Below are 24,224 nucleotides of genomic sequence, written 5' to 3'. Positions count from 1 at the left end.
CTCAGATAAGCATTTCACTCCTCCAAGATGCCCCGCTTTGTGCTCTAAGGGTGGCGTGCTGTTGTCCTCTCAGATTGACTCTCACCAGCCACGTTTTTGTAACGCTTGTGAAATGCAGCCAGCTAAAACGTGGGTCTGCTGATTCAGGGTTCCCATCTACTGGTGCCACACAATCTCACTCAATCCCAGCCTTTCCTGATTTCCCTCCTTCCCCCAGCAGTTCCTCATGGTATCAGATCTCATTTGATCTCTAAATACAGTTTAATTGTCCCTCCAGCTGGTGGGAGCAGGTAAGAAACTTGGCAGAAACTGAGTTCCCATATTGTAATGGGAGAATTGTCCAGTGCCTGTATACAGCTACAGAGAGGGCTGTTCTTTCACTTCCTCACAGATCTATGTGGCTAAAGGGAACTGAAAAATCATAAACCAAGGTTTTGTGCCTTGAAAGTGTAGATAGGACTTTAGACCTCAGTCCTTTCAGAGCATCCCTTGAGGGAGAGCTGCATGCAGTCATGAGGGCAGGAGAGAGTTCCATGGAGTTTATTCAGTATAACATGAAAAGTAGATCTGAATTCTGTTCTAAACAGGAAGTTGTCCCCATTTTCACCCAGCTGACAAGCTGCATGCTTGAGGGTTTGCTGGTTTTATATGCAATTTAAGGTAAAAAACTGTCAATGAGGCTCAAATGTTTTCAGTGAAGTTACTTGGTATTTGGTGGTAGTCACAGTTACCTGAACAGAAGAGAAATCACACAAGGTGGAGGCAATGTATTTATTCATAGGACTGAGAAAGCCTTCATAACTTGTCCCGTAGTGGTACTGATTCAGATTATTCTGAAAATTATCAGGAAATTCCAAATATTCACATCTTTTGGAGAAGACTGTGTGCTAATTGAGACTATTCCTGACTTTGGACTATCCAAGGAGTCTAGATCCTGGCTTTGCTTGTGTCCCATTAGTGTTTGCAGCTGAAGTAGGCGTGCTGTGCAAATGGAGAGCTTGTAGGTAATTGCTGCCTACATTCTGGGTGGTCCAAAGAGGGTCTTGCAGCATTTACCTGAAGTGCAGACCCATGGATTAAAGCTGGATTTTGTCAGCTGCCAAGAGGTGTTTGTGTGCTAGGCTTGGTTACCCACCATCTCCAGAAATGCTGAATGTGTATATGAATATGGGTTTGGGTAATCCAGAACATTTGCTTTGTAATTAAGCTTTTTGGAAACATAGCTTTGCTTTATATTATAAGAAGCTTTGAATAACTGGGGTTGTCCCCAAAATTTAAAATGTTTATTAGGCTCACCTGGAAGAGTGCTGTCTCTCTGGTGCAGAGAAAGGTGCAGTTTAATTTGCAGTATTTTGCCCACCCACAAGCAAAACATACACAGAGATTTTAATCACATGGGGGTTTTTTCTGGTCCTTTTTCTCTCTTAAACCAGCATGAGCCTGCGGGTACCAATGCTGGTCTGCAGCCGTGGGAGGCTACAGGTGGCACCTCCCCACCAGTTGAACTGCAGAGCTATTGCAGTGACAGCTTTTCAGTAAAGCGACATATTTGCTTGTTAAAGCCAGCGTTGGAGCTTTCTGCAGCTTCCCCTGTTTCCAGCATAGCGCTCAGAACTTGACAGCTAGGGGGAAAAGATGTCTTGTGGGTGCATCATAATCTGTCTCAAATTGCTTTTAACAGATACTAAAATAAAAAGGAAAATTATACAGGCGGCACTAGGCCATTCAACATGTGTGCTGGCTTGGGACTGCTGCTCTGAGTTGTTCTGATGTGCTCAGTTCAGGTGTCTGCTGCAGTGCCCAAGTCCTAAATCACTCCATGCTGTGCACAGCAAGCAGAGCAACCAGGGGCACTGTGAGTGCCAAAACCACCATTAGGTTAAAAGGACAGATAGAGCTTCACACACACACATGCACAGCCCGTCAAAAACAAACCCAGGTTTGCTTCGAGAAGTAGGCAGAGGCTGCTGCAAGGAGAGAGAGAATAGAGTTACATGAGGAAGGAAGAATCCTCATGCTCCACAGGGCTTTTGCATGTAATATGTTGGTGTGATTTGATTGAGAAGTGTTATTAACATTATAATGTGAAGCATTCCCTCTTTGATAGCTTCAGGGGGAATGCAAGGCTCAGACTGACTCTTGACTTTGGGATATCCTATTTCCTTTTCCTTTTTAAATTCAGGACATAAAAAACACTTCAAAGGACCAAATATTTTTTGTTAGGGTAATGTGCCCAGCTCCTTTAAGCTGTTCTTGGGCACAGAGAATTGTGAGTAATTAAAAAAAAAAGATGATGAATATATACCATAATTGTGCTCTCTTACAATAAACAGAGCTTCTATGTCCCTAAATTTTTAAAGATTGATTTTAAACAGTAAATGCTTCTTTGTATGTGGGAATGCTGCCATCTTTATAGATTACATTTCTTACAGTCTTTACATTGGAAATGAAGGCATTTTACTGGATTGTTGTGTGTATGACAGGACACTCTTAGGTGCTCTCAAAACAGATCAGAAGGACGATCCTGGTGACAGGGAGCTTGAAATCAGTGCTTTTCTTACTTGCTGACTTGACAAACAAATGATTCTTCACATCCAAGCAGGAGGAAAAGTTGGCCGTGGGGAAGAGGTGTTTTGTATATTGAAGATTTGCTGATCTTTTCCAGGCAGTGATTTCTGTCAGTGTCGTTCTTATTTGTGCAAGTGCAGAAGTGCACGTCTTGGGGTCAGTGCATAATTCCAGTTGGAGCAATTTACTGTCCGCCTTGCTTAAACCTTTCCCTGCAGCTTGGAATTGGAAGCCCTACGCTTCCTCAATCACGCTCCTAAATTGCTGCCTGGTGTGGCTGTGTGCTATTAAAAGATGGCCACACGTAACCCCGGTGGTGGGCGAGCGGGATCCCAGCGCGGCTCCCTGTGCTCAGGAGGGCGCAGAGCCGTGTTTACATCCTGGTTCTGCTGCCCCGTGCAGGGGAAGGTGAGCAGGGTCTGAATCCCGGCTCCGTTGCCCTCCGAAGCTGTCTGTGTTCCAAGTGTGTACATCTGTATGCAGCCAGCTCCCCATCCCGCTTCCCAGGCGCGCTCCTCCTCCAGCCCCAGCCAGGCAGCTCTGCTCCATCTGGAGCTGCTCTTGCCAGAGCTTGCCTAGGTACACATGGATGATTTCCAGCCTGTCTGCCCAAGCGAGTCTCAGGAATAAACCCCAACGAGCACAACTCCTGCTGTAGCAAAAGGAGGATGTTCACTGCTGACTGGGCTCAGGTTTTTGTAAGCACTCCAGGTATGTGAAGTTCAGAGTTGACATCAAACTGCTTTTGGGGACCAGGAGTATTTAAGCTTAATGTTGCTGCTGCCTTGGCCTAAATTCTCCAGGCTTGCTCAGACCTCCAACATGAGCTGCATGGGCACAGTAGCTCTGTAGCTGAAACTTTTTGGTGCATGTTACAACCGTTACGGCGATACACAAGATTAGCTGATCAGTTGGGTATCACTGAGCATCTTTCTTACTCATTTTCATCCTCCTTAAGCATAAATATGACTAGGTAAGGTTGACGATTTCCATATAATTATGTGGGGAACCAGTATGTGTTGTTATTTTTAAACATTGGCCAGCATGTTATTACTTGAAGAAATTTTTGGATTCTAAGTTTTTCTTTGTGCAGTTAAATCCTAGGGGAAAAAATGCCTTAAATGCCCCATAAATAGGAAGTGCACACTTAAGTATTTTTTACTATTATTCCTTGTGAACTGGTATTTTTTAGACATTTTAGGAACGTAGGAAAAGGCGCTGTAGCTTATAACTACGTAGAATTCTACTTGTTTCAACAATGGCACTGCAAGAGCCTGTAAATGGACACTTTTTGTTTTTCATAGCTTGTACCTCCGTTCAAGCCACAAGTTACATCTGAAACAGATACAAGATACTTTGATGAAGAATTTACAGCACAGATGATAACAATCACTCCTCCTGACCAAGGTAAAGTTTTTCCAAATGTTTCTCACTGTGTTCTCCAGACCAGATGAGTCTCTTCAGCACACATGAAAAAGCATCAGTTTAAACGTGAGGGTTTTCCATATGTATTTGACCAAGAAGTTGGTAAATTGAGGTGAAACTTTCCACATCTTTCCAGTTGGGGAAATGAGAAACCTGTTTTATAAGAGTGAAATTATTTGTACTGTTGTCTTTTCCAGGTCTGCACATTCCCATTGGAAATCAGTGATAATAATGAGTTTTGCACATTTCCATATCCACATGCACTGTATATATGCAAGCAGTCAGTTGAGCACGGGCTAATGTCCATATTCAATCAAAATATTACATTTTTGTGATAACTGAGCATGTTTGATGCTCTCAAATCCCAATTTGCAGAAATTCAGAGCAGTGGATGTGGATTTAAGCAGTGCAGCTCCTAGCAATTTTAAATGGACATCTGAACAACTATTTTCTGAAATAACTGTACCATGCATTATCTTACTGTTGATTTGCTGAAAATAAAAAAAGGTAGCAGATGTTACCTGATGGTTTTTTTTGTCTTTCAGATGACAGCATGGATTGTGTAGATAACGAGAGAAGACCTCATTTTCCTCAGTTCTCCTACTCAGCCAGTGGAACCGCTTAATGTTTTGCCATTCAGAAACAAAACAGACTGCATTTTGGGGACCTTACTTCAATGGACACTAGAGAACTTTCTATATTATCAAGTTACAAACTGTGTTTGTATTACGACTTAGGTGAATTTGTAGGAAGCCTCACAGATTCTGTATTTAAAACAATTCTTTGATGCATTTTTGAGAAGGAGAACAAATCCATTCTTAAGTATTATGTCAAGGCTTTTATGCTGAATGACCATGGGTTTTTAAGAATATACACCACAACTGTTTACTTTAGAAATAATTAAGGTATTCAACATATCAGCAACTCTGACCAGAAAATCCCCTTATTTTATTTATTTCATACAGTTCATTATCTAAATACAGAATCTGCACTCTGAACAATTAGATTTATATAGGAAGATATAAGACTTTAGTAGCTAGTGCGATAATATAAGCAACAAAGTGAACAAACTCTGGAGGGTTAAGGTTCAAGCTCATTTTGGACAGCAGTGAAGTGTCATCCAACTCCAGAAAACCAACTATAGGAACAGCATTAATGGCCTCAGTGAGGTAAATCAAAAAGCAAAAGTTATTTTTGTTATAACATCTGCTACAAGACATTACATATCAAACTGAATCTGGTGGGATTGCCACGCCGTACAGATGAGTATTTCATTCTAGACAGTGCATTTAATGATTCCATTTGCATAGAACTTAGGAATACTTCATAGGATTGGCTTCTCAGAACCTAGAAAACGCTTGATTTACCAATCTAATATGAAAGGCAACAACACAAAATCACCCACTTCCACCACTGTACAGAAATACCACACAGGTCTAAGTGAGAAATCATCCTCATGAGCGAGTCGGCCAGACACGAGTACATTTGGCACTGAAGTAATGACTTGTTGCCACTTTTTTTTTTTTTTTTTTACAAAAAGATATATGAATATATATAAACACTTAATGATTTTTTGCATCATGCCAGATCATTTCTTCTTTCTTGAGTGTGCATTAAAGGTATCAACCAACAGTTCATGGTGCCTTCTCACTCTTGAAGATTCAGTTTAACAGTGTTTCCCATGTATAAAAAAAACTAGGTTGAAACTTCATATGTGTTTGAATAATAATGGTGTTCAAAAAGTGAACTTTTTTTTTTTTGTTTTTCATTTTTAATCTTTGTGGGAAATCCCCCACACCCTATTTTTGTTGTATCATGTTTCTTTGTAATTTTCATAAAAGCAGTCTTATTCTGTCTCTGCTGCGAATAAAGTTATTCCATTGTAGGTTGCGTTCTTTAAATTGCGCCTTTTTTTTTGTTTTTTTCATTCTCCTGACTGTATAAAAAATGATGACGTATTCCAGTTAAGTAGCATTTAATATTTTTATTTGAAAGGAAGTATATTATGAAAACCCTCCCTTCCCCTCTCCATCGGACACTCTTGTGCTTGCACATCATCTTGACTTTTTTTTAACAACATTCAACTCTATATTTTTACTCATGATACTAAAGTTTCCCCCCAAATACAAATACAGTATTTGCAAATAAAATGTCTTTAGCAAGTTAGGTTCTTATTTCTTGTGGTAGGAGCCTTCTGAATTTGCAGAGATGCAAGAACTGCTCCAGTTTCTCAAGTTTGATGTGCTTATCACTGAGGGATTCAGGCTGTTCTGTTCCTCCTGAGTTGTTTCATCTCTGTGCTGATCATTATGCAAAGATAATTTTGGAAAACACTTGTTCAGAGAAATGCACCGTGTGCCAGGAATAAATTGTCTTGAGGTGAATGAGGACTGGCCTTGTTTTGCTGCCCTCCTGGTGCCAGCAAAGGTCCTGATCTGCAAAGGTATTTCTGTTCCACCACTCGGGCCAGTCTGTGCTGTACGATCTCTAACACTCTCCAGGCACTAATGTTAATCACAGCTGGGAGGTGGTTACAGAAGGCTGGAATGTCCTTTTTCAAACAAGAATACAAAGCACAAGATACGAACATCCAAGAACAACTGCAGTGTGCTTCAGACTGAGCAACAGGAGTTGCAACTGTAGTAAGCCATTAAACATCCAGCACGTTTTTTGGTTCAAAGAATAAGCTGTAATTCCCAGTGCAATTTACTGCGTGTTTTATGCAAGGAGGGAAGGGGGAAGAAGAGATCCATGTCTCTGTAGGGACTGGTGCTGGACAGCCTGTCCTGTTTGGCAGGTCTGATCTAACTGCTCTCCTTCCTTTGCTTCCAAGTCTTCATCTGAGTCTCCAGCCAGCCCAGGGACGAAGTCCAAGGAAACTCTTCTGCAAGTCTACAAGTCTTGACAAGTTCTGAACTAACACAACTTCGTGCATCCAAATATAGGCAACATGAGTGAGCAAAGGTTACCATAATCTGCCCCAGGAAAATCTGCTCTGTCAAGTGCAGGAGCAGGCATGGATCACGTTGTTTTGTTGAGGCTGATTGTGTCTCAGCATTTTTCTGCCAGTTGTTGCTGATGGATTGTTTTAATTCCCTTATATAAAATGGAACTCAAAAAAAGCTGCCAAAGATCTCTGAATCTTAGTATTGTTAGCAACTGAGAACTGTGAGGGGCACACCTGAGTGCTGGGTCTTCTGGACACTTTCTCTCATTTTGCCAGTGATTGTTCTAAACACCTTACCTGTTGTCCATAATTGAATGGTTATGGCTGTTACAGCTGCCTATCTGCAAACATAAAATGTGTTCTTTACATTTTGATTTAGCACAGAAAATCTTATTGCAAAAACCTGTGACTCGAGTGTCATTCATCTCAGATTCTTCTTGTACTATATATGCAGAGACTGCTTAAATCTTGCATGTTTCTTTAGCTCTTTGATTTGAAACTTCAGAACATTTCTAATAATCTCTACAGCCAAAACCTCCCCATTCTTCCTTCTGGCATTGAAAAACGTCACCATGCTCTGGTGTTGCACATTGCAGCAAAGATGGTGCATCCCAAGTTCTGAACACTGACAGTGTATCTGTGTTACAGACCAGGAATTTGGTTGTAAATTCAGACTGGGAGAAAAACAGGAAAAAAACCCTTGGCAGGAGCACATGAGTAAGTTCTCTGTGTGCCTGTGACTGCAGTCTGGAATTGAGGTCAGCTGGGCAGTGGTTGAAACAGACACTGCTCTGAGTGCTGCTCGGGGTTAAGAGACATGGGCTGGAGCCAGGTAATTCTGCAAATTCCATTTTATATTCTCTGGTGTAACTAAAACATCCAGTACAATCCCATTAGGATATGTCAGGCTGTTCTCCCTTTAAAGTGGAGGAAGGTAACTGTGGTTCATAACATTCCCAATTTTGCACAAACTCTGACTTCTCACTGCCCCCCCTGCCCACCCTCCCAGTAGAATGAGCAGCTTTTTTTCATTTTTGTTTCTGCACCTTCACCCCTCCAGCAGGTGACCTCCACCTGCTCTCCAGCTCTCATACTGGCCTCAAGTGTCCTAGCTGCTGTTTGAATTTGTTCCCGGTTTTCCACCTGAGAAACAAATTACGACAGTTTTTGGAGGTTTGAGGGCAAAAACTTGCCTGGATTGTTTGAATTGGATGGTCCTTGCTTTAAGCGATGGTGAATTTTTTTTGCTGCTTTGGATTGTGTCTCTGTGTTGAAGTGCTCAGTACAACAGCATTGGGTTCTCATACTCCTGAGTGTTTGTGGGGCCTTTTCAATCTTTGTCAGAGGAAATACCCTTTGCTTCTTAGAGAGCACATGCCAAAACAGATTTTTATCTCCAGTAGCTGGCTGTAGGATGGTGGTCTCAGATCAGAGGTCACAGCCCACAGCGGGAGTGCAAACGCCAAGGAGACAAGAGTTGCAGAAGCGGAGCCCACACACAGAAAGTGCCTGTGAGACTCATACGGATCTTCTGCCTGAGAAGTTTGGGAAATGATAACTTAGGAGATCTGATTTATTTCACTGTATCTAGAAGAACTTCAGAGATAAAAACACAGTTGAAGAAACAGGTGAACATAAAGGATCTTGTTTCTTCAGTGTTGCAAATGAGTGTGTTTGTCTTCCACTTTGAGCGCGATGTTTTTAATAGCAGGGAGGTTAATTGCCACGAGGAGTAACGCGCAAGGAACACACAGTGCCTATAGGAGCTTATTATCCCCCTGCAGCTGAGTGTGCAGACGTGTGCCCGCTGTCTGCTGCAGCATATGCTGCATTCTAATCAGGTGATGACTGCTTGCTCTCTGTCGAAGTCATTTTAAACAAATGCATTTTGTTACAGTGCTTGACACGTTTTTTAGTTACTGTAACTGCTGGTCACCACCCTGGTTTTGTGAGCGTGGTGGGTTCTTGAGGACCAAATCAAGGTCCTCACGTATAAAAACTGTACTTCCCTCTGTGGTTTTTCAGCCTGCACATAGCTCAGTTCTGTTTCCCCTTCGCTGAAGTGGTGCTTCGTATGGGGTTTTTTGCCCGTAACTGGGTTTTGAGATGGGCTTTGTGTTAAATGTAACCCTGCTTTCCACACTCTCTTCATGTCCTCTGTCTCGTTACTGTAACTGCTTGTATGTTACATTTCATCAGAGTTTTGAGTTTGTTTCAAGAAGATAAGTGGCAACACAGACAGCATTTGCTGTATTTTCTGGATTCTCAAGGTCTCTCAAATTCTCCACATACACTACATTCTCCCTGCAGAAGATAAAATTATTTTTATGCTAGAGTGAAAATTCTTCACAGAGGACACACAAACCCTACCCCAAATGTTGTGATCTTTAGTTACTGGTAAACTCTTGTATCTATTCCTTTGTGCTGCTGTGTCCTTACAGTACTGATGCTGTTAGCCAGGAAGTTGTGTAGTACTGAGAAAATCTATATCAGAACAAAAAATAGTGATTGTGATCTTCAGCAGAGTGCCTGAGAGTTCATCAAAATTTGATTAAAAGGAGCATGAAATCCATTCTTAAGCATGCTGGACTTGATGATCCTTGTAGGTCCCTTCCAGCTCGGCTTATTTTGTGATTCTGTCATCCTTCTCTGCAATTAGGACTTGCTGCGCTTTAGAGGCTCCTTACTGTGAAACTGGGATTTTATTTTAATTTAGTGGGGCACAGATCTGACTTTGGAGAACAATTCCAACACCTTCTCCCACACATTGGCTGGAGTCAATACAGCATTTGAGTGATTTTTTTTTTTTCTAAATAGCTAATGAACTTTCCTCACATAATTTGATAAATTGCTCCAGTGACTGTTAAAGGCTTTATGGATGTGCAGAAAGATCAAAACATAAGCCCTTCAACAAACTTCAAGAATTAAAAATGGAGTGATATTATTTAGATGGTTGCAGCACATAGTAAGTTTTCTGTTTGGTGTGTTTAGCTGCTGTGATTGTTCCTTATTCTGATATTACTGGGAGAAATGAAACTAAACAGGAAGACAGGAATACCTGGTGACCATCCAGTAATGCATGTAAAATTAAACTGAGTAAAAACAGAGAGAACAAAGTCTCTTGGAGCAACTGCAGACTGGAAAGTTGGAGAGGAAGGGAAGTGGAAGAAAGCAGATCAAAATGTACTTATTTACGCAGGTGAGGTCATAAATTTAATGTGTAACTAAGATAAAGGGATTAAACTTAGTATCTTCCTTTACTTGATTGTAAAACTTTGGATCAGGTTACTTTTGCAAAGTTTTACTTTCTGTGATGACTTGCTCAGCACGAAGGAAGTGGAGATCAAAGGCGGCTAATGGTATTTAAAATGATCTTTTTATATAGGAATTTAAAAATTCCTATAAGCAGCAAATTGAGTTGTAATGAGGGCGATGCTTCCTGGACTGCCCAGTGTTTTTTCAGGTAACTTTGAGAAACCTGTCATAGCTGTGCCTTGTTCGAGGTAGGAGAGGCATCCAAGCAATGCAGGAAAGCACTGAGTTTGGCTGGTGGTCAGTGTGTGAGTGGCACAGGGCTGTCTGGGCTTCCCCTATGCAGAACAGTTGTGTCGACTTTCTTTTCAGATCACTGACAGTAACTCAGCTTTTATTAGCAATCTCTCAATAGTAAGAAAACACAGGTGCATGTTACAAGAAAGGAGAAGTCAACGAGGACACCTCAACCAGGAAGAAAACCCTGGATATAAATCCATTTATTTTCCTAACGGGTTCAGCTGCAATTTTCTCAGTGCTGAGCTGCACACGTCTGAGCAGCACCAGATCTGGGCACGCAGGCTGGTGGAGCCCTGAGCACCCGAGGGCTGCTGCACAGGAAGGCTGGAGCAGCACAAAGAAGCTTCCAACTCCCCATCTGGAAAAAGCCCCCACAGGAGCACAGGCAATGGCAATGCCATCTGTCTTCTGCTGAGCAGATCTCCTCTCCTGGGAGCAGGGAAAAAGCTGGCACATGGACATGGTCTTTCAGTTCTCCGCTGCACGGAGGTAGGATGCAGATTGCTGGGTGGTACCTGTAGAGACCAGCCTGCACTACTGAGTCCCTTTTCCCTTTTTTCAGTCTGTTTTTTCAGAATTCCAGTTCTCTTTACTTGCCTTTTGTCTTAAGACATCATTCTCCTGTCCCTTCCCAGCAGACAGGAAACGATGGATTCCTTCCTCCTCCCTCACCTTCATTCTTTTTCTGTGCCTTTCCCTGTTTCTCATCTTCTGCAGTCCCTTCTAGAGGGTTTGTTATCAACTGACAGAATATCTTTTTAAATAATTATTTTCCTCATGCTGGATGTTCCTTGGGTCATTGTGGAGACTTCATCTGACCCAAATCCATAGGAATACTTACACTGTCTGTACAGACCCAGGTCCTCAAGTTTCATGTGGACTCTTCACTGGTGTATTTTGGCATGAAATACTGGCCTAAACAAAGAAAAAAGCAAGTCTCCTGTTGAGTTTTAAAGTGATTTCCTATTCCTATTGATATTTTTAATATCAATTCTGCTACAGGTAAGAGGAGGAGATAACTGCCCAGTGCCTTTTGTCACACACTCTTGCTCCTTTAGTAGAGTTAGAAGAGAATTGATTGCTTTAAAAAAATAGCTGGTTACCCCTTACTGTCTGGCATCCATTTCTGTTACAGGACATACCTAAATTTGTGTGGATTTCCAGCTGATAAATGTAAAAAAACTGGGGAAAACAAAACAGAAAATTTGTCTGTCCTTTATCTCACTTTGGTTTGCTTTGTGGTATGAACTATCAAGTTCAACCTATCTAGAGTTCTCTATAGATGTAGAGTTAAGTACCTGATAAGACACTAACTGAAAATTGCTGATGGAAAATATTTACATCTTCTCTTTAAAACTCTTAGAGACGCTTAACAACTCTTTAAAATGTGGGAAATTAAAACCAAGCTACTTCAGCATCCTCAAGTTCACTGCCTCAGTCTGCAGCCTTACATCCTGAGACCAATTTATCCACTTTTCTAGTGGTGTGAAAGGCTTGTAACAACTCAACAATATTGATAAAACTCTTTCAACTCAAGACTTAATCATGTCTTTTCCCATCCTACTGCAGAACCATGGAAAGCTTCCCCTCTCTGGCACCCAGCCCACATTGTCCCCTGGGTACCCACTGATCTCATTTTCTTAGAGAAACTGAGGGGGAATTCCTGCCAGGCAGCTCTGTGGAAGTTGCCCAAGAAGTTTTAACACCCTATTCCTGGATGATACTGTCCCATCCTATAGTTACCCTGCTTGGCTCCAGCTAGTCTGCAGATGCAGGTTCAAAATAAAATCAACCTCCATTCTGCTCCCTCCCCCCTTATTTGGGCAGCTAAGTGAAATCCAAACATATGGACTCCATAAATTCTTTGTAAATGGCCTCGTGTGAAACACTCAGCCAAAGCCATGGTTATCATTAAACAAGTAATGACACCACTAGAGCATAACACAAATGACACACAGGGGCAGATCCTCAGCTGTGCAGCCCAGTTTGCCCAGTGACACCAGGCTGATTGCTACGAAACCAACCAGGAATCCACACAAGCCTTCTGCAAAGCTTTTAAGAGGTGCCCTTGCAGTGCCAAGCTCTGAATGAAAGGATGTTCTGCAGTGTTTGTGGAAAAGCACATGTGAACACCGGGACAGGCTGCCCAGGGAATGGTGGAGTCACTCACCCTCCTGGGGCTATTAAAAGCTGTGTAGATGTGGCACTTGGGGACAGGGTTTAGTGCTGGTCTTGGCAGTGCTGGGTTAATGGTTGGATTTGATAATCTTAGAGGTTTTTTACAACCTGAAAGACTGTGGTTCTGTGACAGCAAATTTTCAATAAACACAGATCATAATCAAGAATGCATCCACAGCTAGGCAAACCAGAGTAAAACAACTGAAATAAAATACTGCTGGAGACAGGTTTAAATATAGACTGACTCAAAAGCATGTGAAGAGCTGTTCCACTGCTGGGGCAAACTGTCTCTCAGTAATATGAAATACCACAGGGAATGTGTCATAATAGTTTGCTACAACAAATAAACACACACACCCCCAAGCCCACTGAATTTTTTCAGTAATTATAAACTCTTACATGCAATCTAGGTAGTCCCAAAACTTTCTGAACAGTAATGAACCATGGAGCATGTTACATTAAAATACGTATCAAAATAATCATCTTAAATTTATGTCACACCTTCCAAGGAGCTCAGTTCATCGCACTTTTGCTTGTGTGGCATATGACCAGATTGTCAAAACCCATTCTTACAGGGTGCTGCAGGGTACTATAACTTAAGTGATTCATGCATGCAGCTGTTGGAACTGCTTGTTGGGTTGTGAAAAAGCTCGTGGTGCCAAGTGCTGATCTAGGAGAACTCAGATCTCCATCAGCCGCCTTGGCTCCAAGTTGTTACTGAACAACAGATGGTAGCAGGAGTTAACCAAACTAAGAAAATATTCTAAGTTAAAGGCCTCACAAGAACTGAAATTCTTGAGAAAATACAGAGAACAAGTGTTGAGGTTTGAACTAGTTTTCATGTCCAAGTGATGTATGCCACTGAACTTTAAAGGGTACTCTCATCTCTGGCAACACTCGTTATGGTGGAAGTTTTCATTTAACTTGGGCAGAAGCGACCATGTGTGGAATTAATACCACAGACATGTGAGGTACAGCTCAGAGCCACAACTCCTGCGCATGAAGCTGCACTTGCCACGATGCCTGGCACTAGGGAAAAGATGGAAGAACCCCAAATCATGTTGTTTTGCAGTAGATTACAAGCAGCAGCAATGAAGGGACAGCATCACGAGCACTGATGATTTCTTCAACAGAACAAGGACAGCACTGCAGTTCACAAATGGGAAACTGTTTAGTGCTAAGGGGAAGACAAGTGCACAGGCTCTCACTGTGTCCTTAGCAGCAGCATCAGCACAGAAGGGACAAAGTCAGTGCAAGATGTAAGAAAAACTGTTCTAGCAGTGATCCCAAACATGACAGGGGGGTACAGGAGAGGGCAGAGAGTAAACAGGGTGAAGTCTCATACCAGTGTAGAAAGAAAGTTCCTCTAACTCGATGTTCAATAACTTCTTGGTCTCACTGAGACAGCACACTCCAGTATGAAATAGGTGAGGAACAAAAAGTATTTTCAGGACTTACAGAAGTTAGTGTTCAGCAGTGCTGGTCCAAACTCACAAAGCAGTTTTCTGTAGTACTTCTTTACTCCATGGCCTAGCTGAGCAAGAAAGCTCCTGCATTCCTGTGACCCACCTAAGTACACAAATTTCTTCAAGCCAGCTCTGTAAGCAGCAGTACAGGCAACTACACCCAATTGAGACCAAAGTTCTTTCACTTTCAGAGAAGTGAGGACTTTCAGAACAACCTGGAGTTAAACCACTTAAGAAGAAGAAACAATTTATGAAGGAAATATTCAAGCTGGCTTTCTTTTTTAATATTTTTGGGAGGAGACCATGAAAATCTGTACATTGACTACATATTTTCAACCTTACATTTTACTGTACTTTAACTCCTTATACTGGTCATCCCAACTGATCACAGTCCCAGGTTTCTAAGCTTGTTTTTACTCCATTTAAAATACTTCAAAATCTATTTTGGGGCAGTAAATAATCTTGCTATCATGGAAAGCGAAATCAGAACAATCAGATTACTCATTTGGGGAGGTATTACTCAGTGCAAGAAAGCGTGGGAGAACCAAGCTCCAAAAATGAAACTCACTGGGACGAGATACATAAAAGTGCATTAAATTCTGTATGTAAACTACTTGGTTGAAAACTGAATCATTTCTTTAGGCTCAGGAATCAATATTCTGCAAAATGCTGCACTCTACAGCACATCCCACCAAAACACCTAAGGATATGAGTAAGTTTGATCATATCAGTAGTTCTAGCAGAGTAAACAGGATGTAAGAGTGGACATACTCAGGCCACATAGCCTTGTACCAGTTCCTCATTTCTGCCAGCAGCAATCAATGCTCAGAACAGAAGAAGGCAGCAGATCTTAGAGTGCTGAAGAGTTTCAACAGTACTATAAACTCCTAAGTGTAACCAAAAGCACCACACCTCAATACACAGCCTTGCAGTCCTCAAAAAATCATGAAATCCTTGTGCTTTTGGTAGACTCTGAAGAGAACAGATGTGCCCCATGTGTGACCTGGAAGTTGCCAAGCTTCTTGTTCCCTTGTTTCTCTGCACTGCAGGGTCCCCAGGGCCACTAAAGCCTCATGAGCAGCAGTAGCAGCTCTGGATCTCTGGCACAAGGGGGTCTGTGCTGCCCCTGCTCTTGCAGCCCAACAAGGTTTGCCTTTCCCCAGGTGAGGACACCTGCATTCCTCTCATCCTCTGCTGCTCGTCTCATCAAAAAAGCCAGTGAGTTTGGTCAGATGTAATAGGTCCTTGATAAATCTGTGTGACTGTTTCCAGTTGTGTTCTCACCCTTCTCGTGCCTGGATGTAGAGCCAGACACAGCTTTTGTGAGGATTCACACTACAATCTTCCTGTGGACTGAGGTCAGACTGATCAGCCCATCATCCCCCAAATTGTTCTCCTCAAAGACTGGCACAATTCTCACCTTCTCTCCACCACCACCAGGACCATCCCTCAGGTGCCACTGCCAGTCAGCACCCCACTACACATTTCCTTGTCCAGACTTACAGTCCTGCTCTTGGCATGGACATCACTGTACTCCTTCATGTCTTTATGAGAAGGAACTTGAGTAGGATATGTTAATTAAATGCAAAAAAAATTGTGTAATAGGAATGTTCAGTTTGGTTTTTTTTTGGTGGGGGTTGTTTTTTGTTGTTGGGCTTTTAAGAAAAAAGCGGCATAACTTACATGTTGGCATATAAACAACCTTATTTGTCATACTGCTATGTTAGAATTCAAAGGAAAAAATAATGTGATCAATTTATGCTTTTGCATTTGATTTACGTTGTGCTCTTTTCTGCAGGCAGCAAAATGGTCTGTTCTGAATTTCAGGCCATATTTTATGGATGGTACAAAATATTTGGGATTAAAAACCCCAAAAATCTGTTTTGGGAACATTTGGTTTTGTCCTACAGATTTATGAGGGGAGTATTTTTAAACACACTTCCTCCCCAAATCTGCAGTCCAATTATTACAGTACCAATCGAGCTTTGAGGACTTGAGGAAAAAACCCCAAGAATTTGGGTAACAATAGACACAAAACCAACATCGCGCTGCCACCCTGTGGCTTGGAGATGAAACTTCGGCTGCGAAGGTTGGAGGAGGGATTATGCTTTATTTTAAGCCTCTAATCAGATTAAAGAGCACTTCTGCACAAGGAGCCGCTGGCAGCTGTTGAAATTCAGTGCAAGTTTAAGAGAAATCATACAGAACAGATCAGGACAGTACCTGGTGACACCATGGGGTTCTGACATGGCTGTGTAGGTTATCAAGGGGACACCTGCCCTCAAAACCTACAACTGTGTCTTTGTCAGGGAAAGAAGAAACAGAAAAACATCTGCATCTTAAAGAACAAATGAGAAGTGGATCGTGATTTAAACTATTACACTTGAGTAAAACAATGTAAGAAAATACAATTAAATAAATCCTAAAATTTTAAGTAATTCCTATAACCACAAAATGTTCAAGCAATTATAAGCTCTGCAAGAGATAAGTAACCTAACATCTATCACAGGGTTTTAATGCAAATCACAACCATGAGAAATAAAAACTTGTAATAAAAATGTAAGACATAATATTTTGATTCCAGCTGAGTTTTTCCCCAGAGGAAGAAAATAAAATAGCAAAAACCCGGAATACACACCACCAGCAAATACTAAAGCTTGCATTACAATTGTAGCAGTTCAAAATGCAATCGACTGCAAAAGGTATGGTATTTTGTTATCTATCAATATAAAATATCTATATGAAAAAAAGAAGTTATATATATACGTGTGTGTGTTAGCTATTAAAATATACAAAGTGTGTGATCACTTTCACACTATTGCAATTATAATAATGTAAAATAAAAAGTAATTTAGAATAATTTTCTTCCAATTTTCTATCCACAAGAAGTATTTGTCTTTAAATTACATAGCTCCTACTTATTTTTTAAAGAATCATTAACATTTTCTGAGGCCTCTTGGCTACTTTTAATAGGTTAACCAATTTGCCTTACTAAAAACAATGTTCAAAGCTTTGCTACCTTCCCCTTCTCAGTAATGAAAAGCCCCAAAGAAAGTGGAGGAAAGAGCACTGGGCAACTCAACACGGGGTAGAGGTGGTGTTTCTCAGCCTTACCTGTCCTTATTTAAAAGCCTGCTGGGAGAAAGATGCTCTCTGGGAAGAGCCCCCCAGCACCTCTCTCCTTTTCCAAGCTGCCACACTCAAGGTTGTGCTGCAAAGTTGGGCTCTGGAGTCCCTGTGCTGCTGCAGCAGTTTTGCTCTGCACGTAGCTGAGTGCTGCTGTTGGGTGGGTTGAGGTTTTCCTCCCTCTGCTTGGACAACTCCACACATTCCTGCAGTAGGCTGGGATCTCAGCTCAGCCTGACAATTGATAGTAAATCACTGCAAGGAACAGAGGACAAAGCTTGACAGACACGGAACAAACTGTGGAGATACTCTGTCACACTCTATCCCAACTGGAGCTTCTCCAAGCACAGAGGGCTTCATGTCCAGGTCGTCAGCACGCCTGGAATCCAGATGAAAGGTAAAGGCAGGACAAACAGCTTTTAGTTGCAGGATTTGCCATGATGAAACAGTATTACACCTAACCAAAAGTTACAATGCAGCAGTAGATGCAAGTTCGTACACATACTCCATCCGTGGGAGCTTAATGACAGGTAAATTTTGCTGGGATTCAAGTTTTTAATCCAGTTTGATCCTGTCAAAACCCAAGGCCATCACACAAAGACTAGTAGGGAGCATGGTGAAAGAGAAGTATTTATTCCTTGCACAGTGCTGGCATTTGCTGCTGTCTAATCAATCCACCCAGAGGCCAGTTGGGTGTTTTGAAAAGAACCAGGCCTAACAAAACTGGGGACAAAGATACTGTTTCCATTTCTACTTCTTGGCTGCACCCCTTCAAAGAAAGATTCAGAAGATTTAAGCCCTTTGCAGACACTTCTGAGTGTCACAGCTGATGGCAGCAAACATAGCACAGAAGCAAAGCATAAAAGTCTTACCCATATTCATAAGGGAAAAAAGGACATTGTCTTTCACTCTCACCTGCATAATTTGGGGTTTATGCCCTGTCCTGAGGTAAAATACAACTGCACCTAGTTATCACCTGTTCAGAAAGGAATACCAAAAAAAGTCTATGAATTGGCTACAGGTCAGGGCCCAAATCTGTAGGACACTAAAACAAAAGGAGGAGAAGAGGATGAGGTGCTGGTTATATTAAACAAAAGACACATGATTCACAGAATGGAGAGCTAACATTTATTTATTTTTATTTTTCATGTTGTCTGGATCACCTGTAGAATGGCTCACTTTCCTCTTGGAAAAAAAGCAAGACTTCTGGCCTGAACTGCAAAATATTTGGGAATTACTATGTGCACAGGACAAATGCTACTGAAGGAGACTACTCAAGTGTATTTGTTCTTTCCACTGAGCTTTTTACAATGTTGTGGGTTTGTTCTAACACACTGTGGAGATACTGGAGACTACTGCAGACATTTACCACTTTAGACTGTCCTTAAATATCTGGTGTCTTTGAAACCACACATTTCTAGAATTTACTCACATATTAGTCTTAAAAGAAATTGTTTTATCCTGATCAGATCTGCTGACTTCTTTTTAGACATAAAGATCTGCTCTTTAAGACATATGTCACCAGTAATGATATACAGGCCTCAGAAGTTTCTCATCCATCTGTAAAATCATTACTGCAGGATATTTTTACCCACCAATATGCTGGCTCCTCAGGGGATCTCCTTCCCTTGGAACGGCAGGCAAACTTTGATTTTTGACACTTTGCACTGAGCAGGAGGGGAAGAACATACAATAACAACAAAAAAGGAGAGTATTAAACCCAATTTTCTGCTCAGTTAATAAACCAGACAATTTCTCTGGCTCTCCTTTACAGTCCTAGGGGTACCCTATGTGTTGTATTGCAACTCTATTACAGCTCAACAATCAGTGGCAACAGACAAGCCCTTGTGAGTAGGAGTTAATTAGGCAAAGAGAAAAATCTTTGTACCTCTCACCCAAAGATTTTTCCCTTCACACAGGTTTGTTTTTTTTCTGTAGGCATTATAAAGATTTACAAACAGTCCCCAGTCTTACCTCCCGTTGTTTATCTGAGAAATGCAGGACTAGAAAAAAAACTTTCCTGAATAATATTTGAGTCTTTTGGTAGACACAGGCAGTTTTCTCACCTTCTGAAGCCAGAGAAACAGATGTGGTAACCACTAAACGCCATTTCTTACATATATGAAGCACCACCCCATGCAAGAGTTGGCCACACTGTTCTGTGCTCCTCCTGCCCTGCTCCTTCCAGCCTCTAACCTTCTTCCAGCCCTCCTGCTTTTCTTCTCCCAGCTCTTCATGCTGCATTGGGTATCTATCCTAATGCACAACCATCCTTCAAGCAGCTAGAGGATAACAAATAAGAACATTAAGCCATGAAATCCGTGTCACTGTTTACAGAGGACAGCTTTCTATGAAATACAGCACTGACTAAATGAACCAAAAACCCATTTCTATCAGCTAGTTTGAAACACAAATCATTTGTAAACAACATGTCTCATATCTCCCAGAGCCTAGAAGCAAAACATTGTTTTCAGTCTCTTACCCTCAGGAGAGAGTAAGAAAAAGCAGACACATACTTAAAGGTTTCATTTTGAAAAAATATGCTTGACTGAAAAACACGTTTGTTCACTGCTTAAAGCTTCAAATGAAACAAAGCCAAGTTTTAAAACTCTTTCCTAAAACTAACATCTAAATGCAGTAAGCCACAGGTTCTTCCCATCCATAAAACTCAGCTTTGTGGTTTAAAATGATTGCCACAGGAGCAACATTTTTATCTGCTCTGTGATACCTGACAGCTGGGAACTGCACCAGAGATCTGCCACCATCCTGACTTCATCTATTAGAACTTTGAAAAGATAGATAATGCTGTAGAATTCCTGCACACCCTGACTAATTCTTTCACTACTCACCTGACTTGAGACTTTGTTACAGGGATGAAGATAAGAGACATTTCTTAGTTGCTCAAAATGAAGACTGGAGTAAGAACCAGTGAAGTCTTCCAATTTAACTGGCTCCAAAACACGCAGAACAGGAAAACTAACCAGATCCATCAGCACATCTAGGCTGGCACAGATGGTCAGTCCAGGCTGGCACAGATGGTTGAGAGCGAAGTGACACCCCCCAGGAAACACTAAAGGGCACTAATGCTTTTAAAGTGTCTGCGTGGTTATACAAAGTGCTACAGAGGCTAGAAAGGATGTCATCCTGCACCTCACTGTGGCTTATACACCCAAAGCCATGCCAGTGCAGCTATGAAGAACTGCTGCTCTTCAGCAACAGCCACCCCCACCCTTTGCTAGAGCATTTACCACTCTCTTTGGGTAGCTGCAGTATTCCGACATGCAAAAACCCAGAATGCCTCCAACAGAATGTCAAATAAAGGTGTCCCCACGAGGGAGAAGTCAGGCTCTCAATTTGCACTGCAAGGGCCTTTCCATCTCTTCAAACAGAAATGGCTAAAGTGGAGCAAAACAGGTAAAAGAAGGTTACTCCACTCAAAACATACTAATCACAGTTGAGAAGACTGGGAAGCATGAGAGGCAGGCTTTGCTTCAGGAATTCAAGGCAAAGAATTTGAGAAACAGACCATTAGCTGTGCCACAAGGATTTCATTTTTTGTGTGTGTCAAATCTATTCCTTTTATCCTACAGCCTGAAATCAGCCATTCAAATCAGCATTTTCCTGAGGCAAAGGCAACCATAGTTTTCTCTTAGGCATAGTTGGTTTGCCAGATGAAAAGTCTTTTTTTTATGAAACATAGCAAAATCAGTAAAAGAAAACTACTTAGAGAGGCTGTTCAGTAGCACTTTACTTCACTCCTACAGCACAAACAATACTAAGCCTTTGCAGTGATTTGAAAGGAAAATGAGGAGTGAGCTGGTTTATGGAGAGGTACCCCTGAGCGTCGACCATTTTCAGACCACTTTGTGAGCTATTTCTGAGTGGGTATTCAGGACAACATAAAGTTTATGGTACAGATGATCAACTCATTCAGGTAAGTTGCTTTCCAAGAAAGACCTTTCAGTGGAGGTACTGGAACATTAACTATTGAGAAAAGCTTTTCTACTCCAACCCTGGTGTGCTATTGCTCTTTCTATCAAAGTTACCACAGAAAGATTAAAACCATTCAAGCTGTCAGTAAGCACAAATTGTGATAGCTTAAAAAAAACTTAACCAGAATTAGCACATTGTTTTATTTGGAAAAGCCTTCATGCCTGGCTGGTTTTCCTAGTTAGCTCACAAAGAAAATGTTGTGTGTGTCCAGAATGGATTCACACTCACCTGAAAGCACAGAAGGAGCAACTGATTTCTATTCTGATCCCACAAAAGTGTGTCCTAACATGACCAACATGTGGAGAGAATGTTCTGAATCCTGTATCACATCAGGAACACCAGGTAAGAGCATAGAGTGGTCCCTTCCAGACAGGCATATCACAGCTAGGGAAAAGGAGAAAGCTGACTCAAAATAATCTAAAAAGCTTTAAAATATAAATGTTTATTTAGCTACAATATTTAAAAGTCCAGTATAAAGATATAAAACATAGAAATTCCATAACTAATTCACATGCTAAAAGGATTAGCTGTAAGGAGAAGACTTCATGAAATTCATGGACGTTTTAGCCACAAGGGTTATTTCATCAAGTTTCAGACTTGAAATATTGAACAACCATTGCAGAGAACTTGCTCTCCCACAACACCATAACTAGGGGGAAAAAAAAAACAAAAGCAGAAGAAACAAAGTCAGTGTGCCTACTGTTTCTGGAACATAACAATGGCATACTCTTCCATTATCAACTGCAACCATGGGACTCCCACACAGCACACTCAGCATTTGTGTCACAGAATTGTTAACTATGAGGGCAAAAAAATTAAGATTATTCCTAGGGAGTGCATGCATTCAGCACTGACCAGCATGCTATACTGCAGGTGGGAAAGCAGGAGAAATTTTTATCTCCTACAGCATTTAAATACGAAGTTAAACTAGACTTGCACTAAGGTTGATAAGACTGCTTCAAACAGGCATCTTGGTTCACATGTTTCAGACAGTTTCACTGCTGCTAAAGCATGGGAAGAGTTTAAGTTCTTTACATGCATGAGCTAGATATCTGCTGCATCCAGCTTTTAGGGTACGTGCAATTAAAATAAGCTTCAAAACTCGAGAAGCACTTACTCAACAGCGGAGCACAAGGAGCAGGTAACCGTGTTACAGCAGCTGCAGAGCCTGCTGCAGCTCTGGCAGACGAACCGGTCACACTGCGCACACGCGTCCTTCACATCGGCCGTCCTCACACACGACGAGCAGGCTCTGGACGCTCCCACGGGCGGAACTGCTCGGCAAAGACACGGCAAAGAATGGATGAGCTTTACAGCAAGGCAGAGAAAGCAGCTGGGAGTCCCAGGAGCTGCGGAGCGCGGCGCGTCCGCGCACAGCTACAGGCGGCAGCACTTCGCAGGACGCTCGGGCAGGCAAGGGGACAGGGAGCAGCGCCTCTTGGAACTTTCTTGGTTCTTTCTCTGCTCAGCAGCAAGAGGCTAAGGGATTTTAAAGCAGAACGTACACGCGGCAGTTCGGAAATCCGTCAGCTCAAATCTAACACTTCCTTTAAGTAAAGTCAATAAAGAAGAACTACACAGCACACAACTACTCATGGTAGTACAGACCGCCTTGTGAGGGAAAGCCAAGGGGAAGCACTGGTCTCTGTGGTGACCAGGGACAGGAACCGAGGGAATGGCCTGAAATTGTGTCAGGGGAGGTTTAGGTTGGATATTAGGAAAAGGTTCTTCACCCGGACGGTAGTCGGGCACTGCAACAGGATCCCCAGGGAAGTGCTCACGGCCCCAACCCTGCCAGAGCTTAAGAATCATTCCGACAGCGCTCTCAGGCTCATGGTGGAAACGTCGTGGGTGTCCTGGGCGGGACAGGAGTTACCCTTCCATGGGTCCCTTCCAGCTCGGGGTTTGCGCGGTTCCGTGACACACCTCGGACACTCACCCCTGTCCGCGGGCCGCCGCTGCAGTTTCCCGTCGTGGCCGATGAGGAGCTGCCCGCTCCAGCCGGGCCCCTCGCCCTGCGCCTCCCCGGCCGGCCCCGGCTCTGCCGGGCGGGCAGCGGCCGCCGCGCCCTCCATGTACGCCTGGGCACCCCTGAAGAGCAGCCGCCGGGTCCTCTCTGCGGCGGGAGAGGAGAGCAGAGTGAGGGGCGGGCTCCCCACGGCCGCGGGCCGGCGGCCACATCCCCCGGCGGGGCGGCCGGCCCGGCGCTCCCCCCTCCGCCCCCCGCTCACCGAACACCTCCCGCCGGTAGTCCTCGCCCCGCACGCCGCGGCTCAGCTCCCGCAGCCCCACGTGGGTCTTCAGCTGGAGCGGGGCCGCGTCCCCGAAGGGGCAAGAGCGCTTCGGCATGGCCGGGCCGCCCCGCCCCGCGCCGCGTCACGGCCGCGCCACCGCCTCCCTCACATCCCGGCCCGGGCGCTCGGGAACGGCGGCCTCTCCGCTCTTTCCGCAGGGAAGCGAAAGCTTCCTTTGCAGAGGAAAATTTCTCTTCCCGCCCCGTCCCGAGCGCCGGGCGGGGTTGGCAGAGGCGCCGGCCCGGCCCCGCCGCCCCGCCCGATGCCACCGCCCTGCAGGCGTCACCTCCGTGCGCCCGGAGCGGCGAGCGCGGAGCCGGCGGGGCAAGGCGAAACCAGCTCTGGGACTCGGGTTTGTCAATAAACCCGGAATCACGGAATCTGCTGAGTTGGAAAGGATCCACGAGGATCATGGAGTCCAACTCTTAGCCCTGCACAGGACACTCCAAAACTCGCACCATGTGCCTGAGAGCATTGTCCAAACACTCCTCGAACTCTGTCAGGGTTGGGGCTGTGACCGCTTCCCTGGGGAGGCTGTTCCGGAGCCCGACCACCCTCTGGGTGAAGAACCTTTTCCTAAACCTCCCCTGACACAGCTTCTGCCCATTCCCTCACGTCCTGTCGCTGGTCCCCACAGAGAAGAGATGAGCGTCTGCCCCTCATGAGGAAGTTGGA

General features: G+C 43.2%; 2 protein-coding genes across 5 annotated transcripts in view; one reads left to right on the top strand and one right to left on the bottom strand.

Annotated features, from left to right (window-relative positions):
• The window catches only part of AKT1 (AKT serine/threonine kinase 1), a 78,156-nt gene extending 72,278 nt beyond the window's left edge, over positions 1 to 5,878 (top strand). The window contains exons 13-14 of the mRNA XM_042048234.1: positions 3,873 to 3,975; positions 4,539 to 5,878. Of these exons, the coding sequence (XP_041904168.1) occupies positions 3,873 to 3,975; positions 4,539 to 4,618 (183 nt within the window). The 3' untranslated portion in view covers positions 4,619 to 5,878. The remainder of the gene's footprint in view (positions 1 to 3,872; positions 3,976 to 4,538) is intronic.
• Positions 758 to 23,808, bottom strand: SIVA1 (SIVA1 apoptosis inducing factor). Of its 4 annotated transcripts, XR_006019470.1 has the most exons (5): positions 23,487 to 23,807; positions 23,195 to 23,371; positions 22,373 to 22,529; positions 21,484 to 21,639; positions 8,071 to 11,407 (listed from the first exon to the last, which is right to left on the bottom strand). XR_006019470.1 is itself a non-coding variant. In XM_042048235.1 (4 exons), the coding sequence occupies exons 1-4, from the start codon at positions 23,602 to 23,604 to the stop codon at positions 4,029 to 4,031; spliced, it is 570 nt and encodes a 189-aa protein (XP_041904169.1). In that variant the 5' UTR covers positions 23,605 to 23,808; the 3' UTR covers positions 758 to 4,028. The 4 variants fall into 4 exon arrangements, 3 of the variants coding, with proteins under 3 accessions (XP_041904169.1, XP_041904171.1, XP_041904170.1); XM_042048235.1 differs by lacking the exons at positions 8,071 to 11,407; positions 21,484 to 21,639 and adding an exon at positions 758 to 4,146 and having other exon boundaries at positions 23,487 to 23,808; XM_042048237.1 differs by lacking the exon at positions 8,071 to 11,407 and having other exon boundaries at positions 18,377 to 21,639.
• Positions 23,809 to 24,224: the final 416 nt, after the last annotated feature.

Source organism: Corvus kubaryi, unplaced genomic scaffold, assembly GCF_017639235.1.
Source record: "Corvus kubaryi isolate FWS band 111438036 unplaced genomic scaffold, C.kubaryi_AGA036_p1.0 66, whole genome shotgun sequence".
NCBI classification, from domain to species: Eukaryota; Metazoa; Chordata; class Aves; order Passeriformes; family Corvidae; genus Corvus; species Corvus kubaryi.
Note: the sequence above shows the minus strand (reverse complement) of the source record. Positions and strands in the feature narration are given on the sequence as shown.